This window comes from Panthera uncia (genome assembly GCF_023721935.1).
Source record: "Panthera uncia isolate 11264 chromosome B3 unlocalized genomic scaffold, Puncia_PCG_1.0 HiC_scaffold_1, whole genome shotgun sequence".
NCBI lineage: Eukaryota > Metazoa > Chordata > Mammalia > Carnivora > Felidae > Panthera > Panthera uncia.
This window is the reverse complement of record NW_026057582.1, coordinates 79782631-79800993: the sequence shown is the minus strand read 5'-3', so window position 1 is coordinate 79800993 and position 18363 is coordinate 79782631. Positions and strand designations below refer to the sequence as shown.

Here is an 18363-nt window from a genome sequence, read left to right as displayed (position 1 = left end):
GGGGTGGGGGACAGGGTGTCTATAGATTATATTCAATTGAGCTTACAACCTAAGTGATATAGGCTATAGTCTAATAACTGGCTGGCTGAAATACTAATTTAGCATGTTGTGGAGTTAAACAGCTTTGAGGCTTGAAGGCAGTTTGTACCATTACCACAACTGTCCACCCCCCCCCCACCCCCACCCCATTCTTGGTTATTAAGAGGAATGGGTTGAGAGGCCTGGAGAGTAAACCTTCTGTGAGATTCTTTACCTTTCCCCTACCTCCCCCCAAAAAGTTTTGAAAATATACAGGCATACATTTTAATTATTAGCCTTTGTACTGTATGGAAATCCAGCCTAAGAACAAAAGGAAAGAAAGAAAGAAAGAAAGAAAGAAAGAAAGAAAGAAAGAAAGAAAGAAAGAAAAAGAAAACCTCAGTCCTGGTTGTCTAGTTCTGAGACAGAATAAATGCTATGACATTGAAAGTTCCTGTGCCTGTCTTTACTCTTGGCTTTTCCCATCACAATGGGGGAACTTTGGGGGGCTCTTTTGTATTTGAGTATATTAACGAAAATCAAAAGGGTGCAGCAAGCAGCTACGGAAAGTTTACTTGCTGATATGTGGCATTATGACGTGTGGCTGTTGTCTATAAGGCGAGACACCACCTTAGAAATATTTGTTGTTGTCGTCATTTGCTTATTTTCATAGCTTCCTCTTTCTCAGTTCATATGCATTCTGCAGTATTGGGGGAATGAGAAGGATATAGTTACCTGATTTGTAGAATGAGAGGTTCACAGTTATCTGCAGCCCAAAACGTTTCTCTCGTGACATTTCTGGGGGTCTCGACTACTTGATTCTCTGGAATAGCTTCTTGGCAACTGTTTTCGATGTATGGAACTAGAACATGCTGATGTTTACACAGAAGAGATAAGATAAACTAGGCTGTTTAGAGGATTGGCTGATCGACAGTTCCAGTTTATGAAACTATTGTAATATTTAAATTACACTCAAGTAGTCAGTGGTACCTAAGAGGATAGTGCTTTAATAATTTAACAATCATCATCTTTGGATGAAAGAGTCAACGGTAACATTTGTTGCTCCTCTTTCAGGCCCCCAATCAAATAAAGATGACAACTGATTTATTTTGAACCCACGAGGGCTTGCCACCTCATTGGGCATCATAATTTAAAGCCTTCTATTTCCTAGAGATCTGAACTATAACATTTTTACTTTAGCCCCCTGCTATTTGTTTTGAAAGGAAGCAATAATTTGTTCCACCAGCACACCGAGTGGGAAATGGCGAGGTTTGCTACCGACTGGAATTTTATGCGGGAGGTGAGAGAAAACCTTGGAGAGTTTTCACCATTTTTTGATATTTTTGTGCCATAGGTATATTGATTGTATTCATTAGCAGGCATCCGCCTACAAAGTGAATTCTCTTAGTTTCTGCCTCTCCTGCCAGCGCGCTCTCCCTTAACCCCCCACCAGCAAGAAAAGGGAAAATACCGTAGAACTACTACCTGAAAAGTGGTATGAGGGGAACATTTTCAGTATGTAAATGTGTCCAATTTGAATCTCCAGGTTTATTTTTTCATTTGCTTTGATATGCATATTTAATACATTGCCCCAGGCTGGATCTCATTTGGTGCATGCTGGTGCAGGGGTGATGATGAGCCACTTCAGAAGGACTGAGACAGCGTGTTGTTTTCTCTGTTTTATCTGTTGGCCCACTATTCTGATCTACTGCGCTTCCTCATGGTTTTATTTGCACATGAAATGCCGAGAGCATTTCAACTTATTGGCTATGAATAATGACAGCTAAAAAAGAAGTGTAGTTTAATTTGTTGTGTGCCAAGGTTTCTCTTGTGGAGGTGACAGTTTGTGACAGCTGTTTGACACCCCAAAACACATACACCTCTATACTTATTAAGCGGTATCAAGCTGCATTGTGTGTGTGTGTGTGTGTGTGTGTGTGTGTGTGTGTGTGTGTTTAAGGAAGGATCAGGCAAGGAGAGAGAGAGTGAAAGAGAGAAAAGAAAGAATAAGTGTGTAATTCTGTGTAGTAGAAAGCAGAGGGACAAGCGTCAGGAACAAAATATTAGGTGCCAACCTAGACTTCTATTTTCTTATTAAAAAATTTGAAAATAAAACTGAATGAAAGTACTTGCTACAAATACCTTGAAAGCAATTATTTTTGGCAGACTTTTAGGAATGGGTTTTATATACGATTCCACAGTGTATCAGGCTGTTGTCATGCTGATCTCACATTCTGTAATTTTATGTGACTAATCTGATGTAACGTTGATAAAAAGACAACCATAATGTCTTAACCTTTTGTACATTACATCCGTTAAAGATACTGAATTCGTTCATTTATTATCGAGGCGTACATGGTGGGCATAATGATAAAAGGAAATTTGGAATTAAACAGAAGATAAAATTTGCAACATTGGCTCCTGTTTTGTTGTTTTTAATAAATTCATAATGAATGCTTGCGTTTTTATATTCTAGTATAGTTTATCTTATTTTCTTATTAAACGTAATAGTAATTATTATAGGTAGGGAACAACTGTTAGAGTATTCTTTGGAATAATGGGAAGAAGGAAATAAGATAGTGAAAGGAAATGGAACTCTATATTTCAGCTGCAATTCATGTTAAGTTTCCCAGGCATCCAAATTTATTATGTTTAAAATAAACATATCAAGAAACAAATTCTTTTAAAAAAAGACAAAACTTTCAACTTGAAAACTGTTATGGAAAATTCATGCTTTTCCTGGTCTGTAGTGTTTCTAAATAATAGGTGATCTCCACATTTTCTACTTTACATAATTTTAGATCAAGTCTTTAGATCCAGTGCAGACTAATAAAATCTTTCTTTAAGTTTACGTTGGAAGATATTACGTATCTTTAGATCAGCATTAGATAAATGAAACATATCTGTTTGAAATACATTCTCTGGGCCAAGGTCCATTTGTCTGAAGTGCATATTATTATTCCTGATTAATGTTCGTGAGGAACTACATTTTACTTATTTATTATTATTTGTTTAGGTGAATTAAGTATAGGGAAGAAAATACAACTGTAGCTGTTAACAGTTAGTGACAGGTGCCTTAAAATTGGCTCTGATAATATGATACATAAAAGAAAAACATTTTAATTTCTATGTTGAAAGCTGTAACTTAACTGAAGATATGCTGTTTTTTTTCTTTTGCATCTCTGAATCTATCAAGTTATTTTTTTCTGTGTATACAGTTCTTTTAAATGGGCTAAGTTAGAGGGGAGTCTCCCCGAACCTTGTCCCTGACAGAATGCGGGCAAGTGTCCAGACGTAAATGCTATTAGTACCTGGAAATCTAGCAGGGATTAGGCGGTGAGGAAAGGGATAGGTTTAAGTGATTGGCCTATAGGATATCAAAGGGGAAATAATGGCATTTGATAATAATATTAATAATACAAATGATTTATTTTGTCAGATAGTTTCTTAAGTTCTAGTATAGGATTAGACCTTACTGTGTGTTACCCGAGGCCTCTAGGGACCCATTCCGGAAAAGTTCTCCCTCCAAGTTCTGTCCACCAACTCACCATGGCTGGGGTCATGGGTTTTCTGTTGTTATTGTTGTATAGCTTCTGAAGGTTGATAGTTCCTATGTCAATTTCCATCAAAAATAATTATGTTATTTAAATCCCTTTGGTTGAGCAGCTGAAGTATGTTTTCAGTGTAACTGTGATGAGATGAAATCAAACAAAGGTGCCCTTGACAACGACTGACATTCACGATCAGATTAAAATTTGGATATTTTAAAAATTGATTTTGTATTTTTTTCAGACTGAATGCTTTATGGAATATTCCAACGCAATTCAAAATTATAGGAGACATGTTCTAATATGATGGCATATCAACAAAATAAGAAATTTCTCTCTTTTCTAAAAGTTGATCCATTTGATGGAGGAATCCATTTTTTTTTTTTAATTTTGGAATTTGTTTTTGGAATTTGCAAAGAGCACTTGCTACTACTTTGAGAGTTACTCACCTATTAATTCCCAAAGCTCAGTGGAGGGTGGAAGCAAGGAGCTGAGGGAAAGACCCCAGCTCTATTTACATTTTTAAAGAGTGAGTCCATGTTCTGAAAGCATGTGTGCTTCTCCTGAGTTCTTGTGTCAACTTTAGAATAATGAAGTTGAAATTCCAACATTTTTTCAAACCATACAATTAACATTTTAACTTCTGTAGGCTTGCATGCCTGATGACAGGAGTCTTCATCTGATTTTAAAAAATAGTAATTTTTGCATAATGTTAATTAGGAGCTACAATATCATAAAGTGGAAATATGTAACATATTAATTGTGTATACCGATGCAAGCATATCTTGCCTTTGTTGTTTAAACATATTGAGCCAAATTAGTTTTGCATGCTTAGTTTGCTGGTTAAAATGTCTTTATATATGTTTGCTCTTGCTTTCCACCTACAAGCGCATATTCTGAATTACTTTACCGTATTGTCCAAGTTCATGTATAATTTTTGGCTTGGTGTTATAGATCGTGTTTTAGTTGTATAGGTTCTAGAAAATCAAATGCTTATTGTAAGTATTTTTTAATAATAGAAATAAGAAGTAGGAGTGACCTTATGGATTATCTTGCCTAACTTCTTAATTTTAAAGAGATAAAGGAAACAAGTCCCAGGGAAATGAAGTGCATCACTTGCTTAAGGCCACATGATCAGTTAGAGGTGGCACCCTAGTGACTTAATTCGAATCTAATGCTTTCTCCCCTATACCACATCCATTGATTCATCTTCTCGTTTGGGGTCTAAGATGAGTTCCAGATTATTTTAGAAAGAATGTGTGTGTAGTATGGCTTTCCCCCCCCTCGAATCCTAATACATTTTACTTCCTCATTCAGTTTTGTATTTGTTTAGAAACGCTCATACATTTTGTTCCATTCTTTTTGCAATGTGAGAATCATGAGCTTTGTGGAATCATTTAAACAGGGCAATCCTACCAATTCACCAGGACTGATTAAGTATTTTCCTATGGGCAGGTCCCCACAGAAATGCCATAATGGTGTAAAATGTTACAATTTCCACCATATCTGCAACTTCAACAAAAAAGGCGTACATATGTTTTGCTTCCTATGCCCGGAGACTCCTGTCCTCTCTGTGCTCTTTCCCAGATTTAGCAGAATTCAATGATGGTGCTAAATCATTTTTTTTTTTTTTAATTTCAAGGGAGAAAACACTGGCAGAATTGTGTTTTCTAGGGAACGCTGTGTGTAAATGAGAAACAGAGGAGAGCAGCAGAGTGATCTCCTGTGGCCCCGCTACTACAAGCTCTCCCCATCTTGTCTCATGCTTTTATATTAATTACAACTTGCATTATCAGCTGTGAGTCTGTAGCCCAGCAAATAGAAAATACTGCCCCTGGAGACCTAGCTTCTTGTATCTATTTTCCATCTCCTTCTATTGTGCTCCACTCAGTATTCACTGCTTTTCTCCTGCTAACACTGCTCTTTAACGCAATTACGTAAGAGCAAGAAAAGTACCGTATTTGACTCCCAATTATTAAAGCCACTGGGAATAGAAACATGTTCACTCCTTGCCCTCGGGTGTCTTCGTGATACTTTGGCTGAAGAACAGGACATACATAGTGGAATGCATATACCTGAGTGCTCACCCCCACGCGTGCACTCAGAGAGCATTTCTCTTTCTTTTCCACATACATCATGTGTTTTACATGCTTTCGTATGCCACTTCGGTTTCAAGATTCACTAAACTTCTGCATATAATTTGGCAGAAAGCCAGGCAGTTTATTCTTGAAGGATGTAAACTTGGAAACTATCTAGGGAGGGAAAAAAAAAGAAGAAGAAAGAAGTTGTGATACAAACAAATATTTCAGTCTAAAGAAAAAAAAAACAGTGTTATGGGTAAAGGATTACACTTTATCTGTCCACATAGGTTGTAATTTTTTATGACCAGGAAGGTAGCAATTTTTTATGGACCAGATTATCAGTATTTGTCATGTTTGCCATTTCACACGCCTTGCCCCTCCCTGTCTCTTCTCTCAAGAGAAGTTCCCCTGGGTGATCGAGTCACCCTGGTGTAGCTGAATGTGAACAACTTTGTGGAGCTTCTCAGCCCTGAAGCCCTGGAGAGATACATCTGTTTTTCCTACTTTCAACTTAAATGAATGCCAGGGTGGGTATTCCTTAGTTTTGATCAGACTCCCAAACGAGGTCATAATACTTGAGACATTCCATATGGAAACCCAACATCTTATGACACTTGTTGGGGACAGCATTTTTGAGGACATGAAGGAGAAAAGAGAGAAAAAGACAGGGGCATGGCACGTGAAATGGTGAACATGAGCAAATTCTAGGAATGGGCTGAAAACCGGAGATCCAACTCCCTTGGAGGAGCCAGCTGCTTCTAAAGTAATGTTTGCTGATGTGGCTTATTTTTCCCTCCTTTACTTTAGAAAACACCTCCTCCTCCTCAGAAAACCACTGGAAGAAGTATACTAAATTGTAAATTAATGAGGTCTGTCTTTAAAAACTCAGCACAGGTTTGACTGATAAGGACAAACCAGTATTTTCAGTTGCTGGAAGTCCTTCTGAGCAGTTAGTTCAAACCACTCTAGTGCCCAGACAGAACGACTTGCTCCAGCTTCGTTCGAATGATGATATAATCGTTGTTGGATGACATTTACCTTAAAACATAGTTGAGATGTTAGTGGCTAATTATTGCAGTTTTCATGAGGGGTGAGGAGCTTTTCTAGCAGCCTGCTTAATAAAAAGACTGCAGTGCATAAAATTAACATCACTTGCTGTATACACTGAAAAGTTGAGCCTAGGTGAATGTGTTATAGTTATTTCTGAAAGAAGGCTCTCACCAGTGTGGTTGTAGGACTAAACCAATGCCACGCCATTGTTTCCTAACCACCCCCCCCCCCCCCCCGCCCCATGCAATTCTTCTAGCTCTTTATCTGATTACCATCCAGCAAACAGCTGACTCGAAGAGGCTGCAAAGCTTGAAGAGCCCCTGTATTCTCTTTGCCTTTAGCTGGAAACGGTTGGAGTGGTTTCTAACTCTGATAAAAAGAGAAGTCACAGGCATGACTTTGTCTTAGTACAGGCAGCACAGAACCTTGATTTTCAGTTCTTTCTACTCAATTTTGTTCCCTAATCTACTTTCTAAAACATATCTTCAGAGATCTAAACCTGTGCTGTATTTATAATCACAAAATTTCTGCTTGGGGTTTCCACTTGGAATCAGTTGCTTGCCTGATGGCATTGTCAGTAGCCTTGTTTTGATACAGATATAACTGATCTATAGAGCTTTGGGTCATTTCGTCATCTTTTACAGATGCCAACTATTAATTTGCACTCAGTTTATAGCAGACCTGTAGAGGGGAAGAGAATGGTTTGTTGTTGTTGTTCCAAATAAGAATAGTCCCCATTTTGTCTCCCCATGGCTTCTTGATTTTATTTTAATACAACTTTATATTCTATATACACATTACAGAGTTGATGTAGAAGAAAGTGATAGACTAATTTCTTTTCTTCTGGATAAACTATATATAATGACAACATGGCAAGATTGTTTTCAGATGGTCAAGATGTTTGCTTGTTGCCTATAGGCATGTCGGTCTGTCTGAATCCTTATTTACCAATTCTTGTAAGAAGAAACCGTGCACTTTGAGAGATTGATGTTTTTGTTTTATTTTGCCCCCAAAGAATCTCCCTGCCCCCCCCCCCCCATAAGAATTTGCTTGCCAGGAGATCTTTGGTCTTAGTTGAAGTCATCACATGCAGGTGACAAGTGTACTGTCTGGCCTTAAGGCTGGTCTGTTTCATGTGCTTTTCCTCCTCTCCGTTTCTGCCAGAGGAAATTCCATCTCTTGCCTGCCTTCATGTGGTGCTGATAAAGTCCTTCCTGTACATTAGAATTCCTGTTTTCCTTTAAGCAACAGCAGGGGATTGGGAATGATCAGGAAAGGGGAGGAGGAACAGGAGAAGAATACACTCGGCAAAGTAGCATGAGCTATAATTTCTCAGTGTGCCTTGCATGTCCTTTGAAACAAGTCATGCTTCCAGGAAAAAAGCACTTCCCTGTGAATTTTAAGCTTCCATGGAGCTCACGTGAAAGTTCTGTCCAGTTTATCACTCGGCTAGCAGTTCATAGTTGTTTCATTCTGTTCATTAGTATCACTGTATCTGTTGGTTGTGTAATCAGTTGATAATGTTCAGAGTTCATTCAGGTTGGTGTAGGGCAATGCATCTGAAAGATGCAGAGAGCTGCCCCATATGTTCTTGGATCTGTGGGGGTTTTTTGTTTTTGTTTTTATTTTTGTTTTTAAGGGAGTCATGAGTTTTGTAGATGTTCTGGAATTTAGTATCCAAGAGTATTGGGTCTCTTTCTTGGAAGAGTGTGTCCCAATTAAGGCAGCAAGAGTAAAAATGACTTCTAAATTTTTAAAAAGCTTTTTTTTCCTAACTTTAAAAATTAACTTTATCGAGGTATAATTTGTGTATCATAAAACGCACCCCTTTTATGTGTCTGTTTCCATTAGTTTAAACACATGTAGACACAGATGTAACCATCACCTCATCAAGATGCTAGAGCATCTTTTCTTCTTTTTGGTACCCATTGCTGAAAAGACAACATACTATAGTGTGGGGTCTGTATATGCCTAGGTCCACAAATACTAATATGTACACATTTTTGTCTTTCTCTGCACCTTTCCTATTGGTTCCTCATTTATGGCTGAAATGGTAACTGTGGGAACATTTCTTGGCATCCTGACATCAGAATCCTGCATCTTGGCGAGATCACGACGATGCAACGTCCACCCACTCAGCAGGCACCCCGGGGCCCTCCAGTGGGGGCCACGCTTCCCAGAGTGGAGACAACAGCAGTGAGCAAGGTAAAAGGTCAAGCATTTCCCTTGTGCAAAGTAGACATAACCGAACTAGCTTCAGTATTTTATGATCTCACTACTACCTCCCTGTAAGTAGGAGAGTGGCAGGTTAGAGAGCTGCTATATTAGTATTTCCTCTCAACTTACATTACTTTAAAAAAAAATCAAAGTGAACTGTCTCATCTTTAAGTAGACATTACAAAAACAATTGAGTAGTTCTGCCAATTCTTTTGCAGATTTGGTTATCTACACTTTAACTTCGGTGTGTGAGTAAATAGAATGACCTGGCTTATTTTGTTACTGAGTAAATAGAATGACCAGGTTATTTTGTTTGTCATATCACCATTAGGAGTTCTCTGTAATCAAGTAGTGATGCCTCTAAAGTACATAAAATGCCCAAATCTGTGCTCATGAGCTCTCAGAGAACAGTGTGGCTTCTACATGGAAGTTTATCTTGGGAAGATGGATTTTGAAATTCTTAGCCTATTTGTCCCCATTTTCATTCAGCTGACATGGCGACTTTTGTCAGAAATCCTAAAGATTAGAATAATCGCAGGACAAGGGGGGCATCAACTGCAGATGACAAGGAAGCCTAGTGTACTCTAGAATAAATTTTACCATGGAAAACTCACCTACTGCACAGAGAGCAATTATACATTGGTAGGGATGAGTCTTCTGTAGCAAAAATGATAATTGAAAGGAAGATGCGTTATTGAATGTGGGCCAGGAAAGTGTATAGATTTTACTTTTTAATATTTTACGTTAGATAGTGTCTGATCTCCTAGGTCTATTTCATCTCTATTATGACTGTGTTTATGGCCACAATATTTAAGCATTAGACAGTCTTCCAGGTGGAGGACAGTTTAACAGCTTGAGCTGTAGTCTTATATGCCATTTAAAAGAGGGTGGTTGATGTAGGGTGAGTGCCTTCACTCCTCCAGGTTTCTGGCCACAGATTTTGGATGACTAGTATTCTAGAAGAGTGTAGAAACATCATTTCTCCTAGGATGCCATTAACTGTGACTAGGTCCAAATTAGAATCTAGGTTTAACAAATTTGAAACTGATACAGAAATGAACACTACGAGATGGTAAATTGAGGAAGAACTTGCGAGTTGTATTTATTTAGGCTTATATACTGTCTTTATGAGACCAGTTAGATTGCACCTAAGAAAACCAAACCGGAAGGCATTTTGGAGATGGCACGAACATAAATTCTGTGGATCTGCAGTGCAATGCCTTAATTGTGGTTCCATATCCTGGTGATGGACTTCTCGGCAGAGTTAAAGCTGGAAAGCTTTGAATGACTCCCACCTTTCCCCACCACCCCAAACTGCTATCACACAAAGGGTGAAATGTATCTATTAATAAAAACAAAACGCCCTAAACATTGTGCAGAAGAGGGGGGGAAGAGAAGCAGACTTAATGGTCTAATGAGGCTATCTTCCAAAGACTTGTTGTGTGTGAGGCTCGCTTTGACCTTTCACTTTGCTCAGGAGCCCAGCGCTTCATTTTTCACATTCTTGCAATTACGTTAACGCTTCAAGCATTTCTGACTCCAAGTCAGCTAGCAACACCAGGCATAACTCAACACTGTGAGTTTTTCTCCTCTCTGTAGATTCATTAACAGGTCACGAAGGTCCCAACTGAAATTTAAAACTGACTGGTTCTGTTGGGTTGGTTGAGTTATGGCAAGGGAGATAGCAGGAAAGGACCAGAGAGAAGGGGAGGGGGAGAGAGAAGACCCTGGGGTTTGGAGCTGGGAACAGTTGCAGCAGCAAGCAAGGCATGGAGTTTTATCATTTCGGTTAGTTTGTTTTGTTGTTGTTTTTGGTCAGAAAAGAGAAGAGTTCTGAGACTGACACACTGAGTAAAAGTGATACACACAAACCTCTGTGTTGTGGGTAGCTGCACCCACTTATCCCATGCTGAAGGATTTGATCCCTGTAGGATTTTGTTCCTTTTATCATATCTCTGTGGGATTAAAGAATGGACATGGTAGCTTATGTGTACGAGAACTAGGAAGTCAGTCATTTTACTGTATTAAAGTGTGAGGGACAAAACAACTTATGATTCCTATAACACAGGGAACGCTTTGACATGGAGAATTTCCTACCTGGCTTACCACATCAGTGGTTCCCAAACACATGTTTAAGGGGACACTGTTTGTTACGGCAGACCGCATGTTGAAGGCCAGGCTTGGATGTATTTTGTCATACTCATGCCCATATGAGTCTTTCAAACATGTATTTAAGGTGCTGTGAAATTTGGCCCACTGAATTGTCCATAGTAGCTTTCTGTGGGAAAGATTAATTATCTGCTTCAGGGCAAAGTCAACAGAGATATTGACTGAAATCACATATGCTTATCCTAGGTTAAATCTTAGGGTTGATGTATAATGGAAAAGCTAGAAGAGAAATTTATGTTCTTAGCATTAAATATATTATAATGTTTCATTGGAAACCAAGTTTGTAGGTTAGAAAAGAGTTTTCTTGCTTATTCAGAATTTATTAGCACAACAGGCATATGGAAAACTGTAAAACGACTCAGTTTCAAAACAAATTATGATAAACAGGAAAAATAGGGATGAATTGTACTAAATACAATGTTTTCATACACATTTTAAATTAAACTTTAATAGCCATATGCTATAAAACAATACATGCATTTATGTTGCTTTATATTTTTCGTGAATATTTTTACTAAAATGATTCGTACACATCTTTGCTTTGGAACCTAAAAATACCTCATTTTATGACTTGATAGTGAAAGAGCTACAGTTACACAGGTGAAAGGTCATCTTTTACTCTCTAGTGTTTGTGCCACAAACCAAATGGGGGGAAAAAATCGAATTTTAAAAATATTGTAAGAAACAAACTTGGTAAAATATAAAACCCGACTTTACTATATCTTTCAAACAGCACATGCCTAGCAGTAAACTATATAAATATGAACCAGATTTTCATTCACTCTGATTTCTTTTGCTAAAAGCAGCCAAAGGGAGGGAGTTTGTCTTGTTAGTCACATTAGAATGAAGAAAGAAATCTGGTTTTTCAGGGATAGAATTAGGGTACAGACTGGGGACTCTGCGGAAGTAACTGGCCCTCTTTGTGTCTGGCTTCCCATCAGTAAAATGGGGCTTGATAATAAGGCTTGGGGTCCCTAATTCTGTACCTGCTGAGTCAAAAGCTGCTTTGTATTTCATTGTGTATTTTGCCAGAGTAAAGACTAGGAAGCAGCCTCCTTGTTCATAGAGCACTTTGAGAGCCTTAGATGAAAGGCACAATATATGTACAAAGTATTATTATTATTGATGGGTTTGTGTAACTCCCATTAACGCTGATGGGAGTTACGCATGTGAATTGGCAAGAGAATAGACCCCTCAGTGTTTAGAGCACATGAAATTTACATTTTTTCCAGTGCTGTAATTGAGATGTTGACAAATTGGAGAATATTGATGAGCCTTTGTTTTAAGTATTTCGTGCCAAGTTTGTTTTATTTTTCCTGGTTTGAACAATGGTATGGGTTCAGCAGCAATGAATAAAAAGGGTAGAGTAAAGATAACTTTGTATTTCAATATTTTGATGTGCCAATATGAAATAAATTGTCTTAGGCAAATGGAATATGCTGTTTTAATCATTAGCTATGCATGAAAGAAAAATTGATGTTGACATCTTTGCTGTAAAATCGTTGTAATGGGGCCTTCCTTACAATTCATTTTTGTAAAATTCATTTTGTACATTTTGCAGCAATTGAACAATCCCTGCACTGTGAATAGGCAGGATTCCCAGAAATACCGAGGCAGTTGGCCCAGTAACTGCTGAGCTCACACTGCACACCACACGCACGTTAACCATACTGTTGCCAGACCCAGTTTAACCTAAATACATTAGCATACTAGCATCTATATTTCTTTAATCTTTCAGGACACAGGGCTGTGCAAGCCAGCATAATTCCCCTCAACTCTGCCTGCCACCTATCAAACCCTTCCCATTGATGTCTCCAACTATGATCCAGGCAATAAGACTATTATTTCATAGCTAGGTATTTGTTTATTTATTATGCAGTTCTTTACCAATCATGGTGTCAAAATCTAAAAAGTACCCCCTTTATATTGGATGTGTTTATAGGTAAGCAAGCTTCTAAAATAGTATTAATTACACTTTTGAGTTTGTAGTGCATACTACACTTATGAAATAGATTTCTTCCCCACCCAAATATTCCAGTTATACATTTAAAGGAGGGAGCAAAACCTCAAACCAACCTACAGTGGATCCTGAATATGTTCTACTGGGATTTCTTATTCAGTCTAGGAAAACTCCGTCAATGGAATGTTTTCATAGTGGCGGCAATTTCTTTAAAATAACCCTAAATACAATATGACAGATGCCATCTGGCATAATCTTTTTCTAGTTGCTTTTAACTTTTATTTTTCCTAGAGCTAAGTTCATCCAAAACTGGTCACTCACTGTTATGCTACATATATGACATTTCTTTCCCTTCCTGTCTTCCTAATTGTATCAAAAAATGCTCTGAGAATATAATTGATAATTGAACATTCCCACGGAAAAAACTATTGTATATGGAACATTTATGTTGCATTTTTATTCTGTTCCCCCCCCATAGAAATGAAATTAAATTCTTCTAATAAATAAATGCTCTAGGAGCATGTAATAGTGCCCATAAATGCTTAAAAGCTTTCTATAATTGCTGTTAATTTTGAGTAATTTCTTCCTATATGTATCAACTTACTTGAAAAACCCAGAGTTGGGATTTCTAGATTTTTTTTAACTTAGTCATGTAAAGGGATGTCTCCTGATGCCAGTTAGAGTTTAATTTAGAGTAGTAATTAAACTTGAATACTGCCTCATAAACAAAAGATAAACAATAAACCAGCCACATTCCCTGCTGTTTCATAGCTTTCTTTCCCAGATGTTTTAGCCTGATAATTTTTACACAGTGAACTACCTAACATGGAGTTTTGTGGACAGAGGTCGAAAATGAGTTTTCTTTCTTTCTTTCTCTCTTTCTCTCTTTCTTTCTTTCTTTCTTTCTTCTTCTTCTTCTTCTTCCCCTGCTTCTTCTTCTTCTCCTTTTTTTTTTTTTTTTTTTTTTTGGGCAATCCTTTTTCCCTCCGAAAAGCAAAATGCAGAGGATTTTTCACTATTTAGATTTTAAACAATTCTGATAAAATAAATACTTAATGCAGATGTGCTTTAAAGATAACTCTAGTTCTTCTTCTTGGATATTGTTTATTTTTTTCTTCAAAACTTGTCACGAATGCCTTTTACACTTAGTGATATAAAGGGAAACACATTTTTATTTAAGTAAAATCTTGATAATAAGTCAGAGAACGCAAAGCTTGACAATGGAAAATGTTTCTTCTCACCCTTCCTCCTCATCCCCCCCCCCCCCCCCCCCCCCCCCCCGCATCCCTCCCCCATGGCCAGCGTTGTAGACTTTATGTCTACACTCTTCCCTGGGCCACAAGGGTTTCTCTGTCCAGTTTTGGACCCTTCCACTGTCAGCCATGATCTTTCTAATTGTCAGGTACTAGTCTGCCGTTCAATGCAGAAGCCATGTTATTTTCACTGGGTGGGGTAATTACTGAAAGCTGAGAATAGCTGCACTAAAGACACAGGGATACTTTCATGATCCCATTAGCATAAGAGTGGGTAAATTATTCATGCCAAGTGAGGATTCTATGGGGAAAAGTATAGTTAATGCACATAGTTTTTAAATGTATCCCTTTCTGCTCTGAGACTAAATTCTTGTTGGAATCAGTTCTCAGACATTTACGGGAAAGCTCTGGTGGCGTGTTAGATGCAGTTCATCTCTCTCTGTTTGCAGCGCTCTCAATAGAGACCATCTGGCAAAGATCCAGAAGGTGATTAAACAAAATGATCAGCTCTTGTTGCTGTGTTACATGTCCAATACTACGGATTAAAAAACATGACCCACGACAGTCACGCTAACGTCATGCCGCTCCCCCCTCCCCCTCCCCTTTCCGTATAAGAATTCAGATGGTCCACAAATGTGTGTGCCATCTTTGTGTCCTTATGGCCCATAATCATGAACAGGTTGTGCAAATGGCTCTTTCTGTAGCACTGTCTGTTCCAGCAGCAAAGAAGCATTTCATATTAATTGGGTCAGTCTAATATTCATATTGACATGGGGAAAAAATTACTAAAATTTATTCTTATAGCAGACAATGACTATGTGTGCTTTCTGCCATGAGGGAAGTGAAATCTGACAACTGGCTTGTGCAACTGATTAATTTTTCTTGAAACTGGAGAAAATCAGCATGAAAAACTGTCATTCTCTGAAAGTAGCGCACAACCCTTTGTAACTAAACAAAATGGATTGGGTGGGGGATTTGGGGGAGCTTGTGGAAATGAACTCTGGTTTTAACACCATAATCAGGGATGAATTTACAGGGCCATTCAGAGGAGTCCTCCCTCCCCATAAACAAGCTGATAATCACAGGGAAGCTGACTTCCAATTAGCTTTTCCTTCCCTCACACAGATCAGGGTGTTTATATGTCCTCCTTAAGCTTTGATATGTCACTGCTGAGTTGGTACATCTCATGTCACGTTCAAAAGTTTGGAAATAAAATGTTTTATTGTGAGGAAATCCTGCTAATCAGCAAGGTAATATTCAACCAATCATTTCACGATTGAGTTAAGGTAAAAATGCCAAGATCTGTGACTAAGGGACAGATGTATCTTATCTTTGGGGGTTTGCACCAAATGCCAAATAGAAATATAAATTGAACAAACCAGACATTGTGAGGAAGTGATTTGAAGAAATATTGAGATGAAATCTTGGAATGAACTGTATATGTATATTTATAACAATGCTGTGAATTGCTTACATGCCACATTTGCATATTATTGATTTTATTAAGGGCCAGTTTGATGTCTGTTAGCTAAGGCATTTAGAGAACACTATTATTATGAGGTTATTCAGAGATTATGCCTGACCATTTAATATTGTGGAGGTAGTCCTGCGACTAATATTAGAGGTTGAATTTGAGTGCAAATATCAAGAAAAAATAAAGAATAAGGCAAAAAGAAAAAAAAATTCTTAAAACCTACTTTAAAACATCATTGGTCCTTGTCAGCTCCTCTTTCTAAGGGAGGGTAAAACACTGGGTTAGAAATACAGTCAGGCATCATACTCAGGGAGGGGAAGTGAAGTTCCCCTAGAGTCAGTGCAGTATGGCAGATGAAAGGGACTTGTATAGCCTTGGGGGTCTTAAGGCTATTATAGGGCAACTCATGCTCTGTTATCATGCTGATTTTTCAATTGATTTTTGGCTGAACAGTACTTGTTGAAGCCCTCCAGAGCATCAAACACAGCCTTATGGTGCTATATGTTGTAATACATGTGTTCTATTTTTCCCTTCATTGTCTTTACTTTGCTTCAGAAGAATAGTCCATAATGATGCCATGTTATTTCCCAACCCCCCCCCCTTCTTCTTTCTTCCTTGTTTCTACCTTCAGAGAGTTTCTTGAAATTCTTATTGTTTTTTTAGGGGCGGGGAGAAGGGGGAGGCAGGATTAGTGGGAGAATTCATCTTCCTATGTTGACATTTGTTTTTAATTTGGCCTTTAAAAATATTTTGATGTCACAGCAGACAATAATATAAACCATTTTCATCTACCAAATTTATCCCTCAGTAGTTTTGAACTATTCACTCCCTTTCTAATGACAAACAAGAAAACAACTATGAGACTTCACTGAAATCTAGTTCCTCATTAAAATGAAAGTGAACCATTTTAGTAGCTCTTGCTATACAGCATTAAGATCCCTCAGTGGGCTGAGAAGCCAGGTCTTGAAGAGGGAAATGATGGAGGGAAATGTAGAGAAAGTGTGTCCCTGTCTGTCTTCTGCCTGGGGGATTCTTACTGATGAAAATCCAATTCTCATATCAACTTCTCCATGAAGCCTTCCTGATTTGCCCAGGGATAGGCCTGTGTTCCTTTCTCTGCACCCCAATGGCACTTTCTACTTCTATCATAGCATTTTTCACATTTTGTGTTATAATTATCTGGTTCCTGGTCTCTCTGTCCGCTTTTCCACTGCAGGGATTATCATTTATTCAACTGTCTAGCAATATTAGGTCCACTTTTGAATCAGTAAACAAATCCTCAGATTTTGTTTTGTTTTTAATTTTTTTTTTTTTTTTTTTTTTTTTTTACATTTATTCATTTGTGAGACAGAGAGAGAGCACAAGCAGGGGAGGGGCAGAGAGAGAGGGAGACACAGAATCCGAAGCAGGCTCCAGGCTTTGAGCTGTCAGCACAGAGCCTGACACGGGGCTTGAACTCACATACTGAGAGATCATGACCTGAGCCGAGGTCGGATGCCCAACCGATTCAGCCCCCCAGGCGCCCCTGTTTTGTTTTGTTGTGTTTTGTTTTGTTTTAAGATGGACAGGTTAATTGAAACCTTGTTCTTATTGACTCTGTGATGTACACCTGAACATAAATGAGCTATTTTGAATATATTGATACATTTGATCAAATGCTATTAAATCCTTAAGAGATAATAGAAATTGTTTCCTTCTACTGGAACTTTGTTGTATACAACACTGCCTTAAATAAGTCCATGTATCCTGAACTCAAACTTAGAATTCTTTTGGTTATAGGTAGGCTCTTAAATTTTCGATTCTTATTCTAAGTAGTATTTTAAGATAGTACCTAAAATAGGACTTGTCTTATTTGTTCTTAATGCTGTCTTAAATTATGCACATAGAGTCAGAATTTGGAGATGGGGTTTCCTTTCATTATGTTATTTATCTTTACAAAAGTAAGTATGTAGATGTATCTTTTAATGTAACGGCAAACCTAATAAGGGAAATTGCTTAATGTGGTCAATAGTTTCCCATGATTAACTCAGGGTCCATTTTGCTTGTACTCCTTGTTTAGGATGAGATTGACCTTGGGGGAAGTCATTGGTCTTCACACACAGGTAAAGAGTCTGGAAGTAATTCTTGAATTTTAGGCCTCACATGCTTTTGTTGATTTTCTACATATGTCGTCCAGTTTGTTCATAGTTTGCTTTTGAGCAAGTATAATTATTTTGGATGATGCAACCAAAACCTTGTAGTGGGCGTTTTTTCATCTGCCTGATGTTCTGTCTAGAATCTTGGATTGTGAGTCAAGAAGCCTGTACTGTAAGGTCAGGGTTATACTAAAAAGGGCACAGACTTAGGAGGCAGAGATACATGGGCTCAGGTTCCAGTTTTACTCAGTATCTGCTAGATTCAGTTTCTCCATCTGCAAAGTGGGTGGAAAACTTTTGAGCTTCAAGGTCGTTCTGGAGATTATATTAAGTGGGATTCCATGTGTTAAGCATATAACATTGGCTGGAAACAGTGATTGTTAGTTCCTTTATTCCCCTGTCCCCCTGTCCTAGGCTAACAGTAATTAGCTCTGTGGCCTTGGATGAGTCTCTTAATG

General features: G+C 38.1%; 1 protein-coding gene across 2 annotated transcripts in view; it reads left to right on the top strand.

Annotated features, from left to right (window-relative positions):
• The window catches only part of MEIS2 (Meis homeobox 2), a 211836-nt gene that overhangs the window by 8046 nt on the left and 185427 nt on the right, over window positions 1-18363 (top strand). For both annotated transcript variants that reach the window (XM_049613300.1, XM_049613301.1), the window contains exon 7: window positions 8788-8902. In XM_049613300.1, the coding sequence (XP_049469257.1) occupies window positions 8788-8902 (115 nt within the window). The remainder of the gene's footprint in view (window positions 1-8787; window positions 8903-18363) is intronic.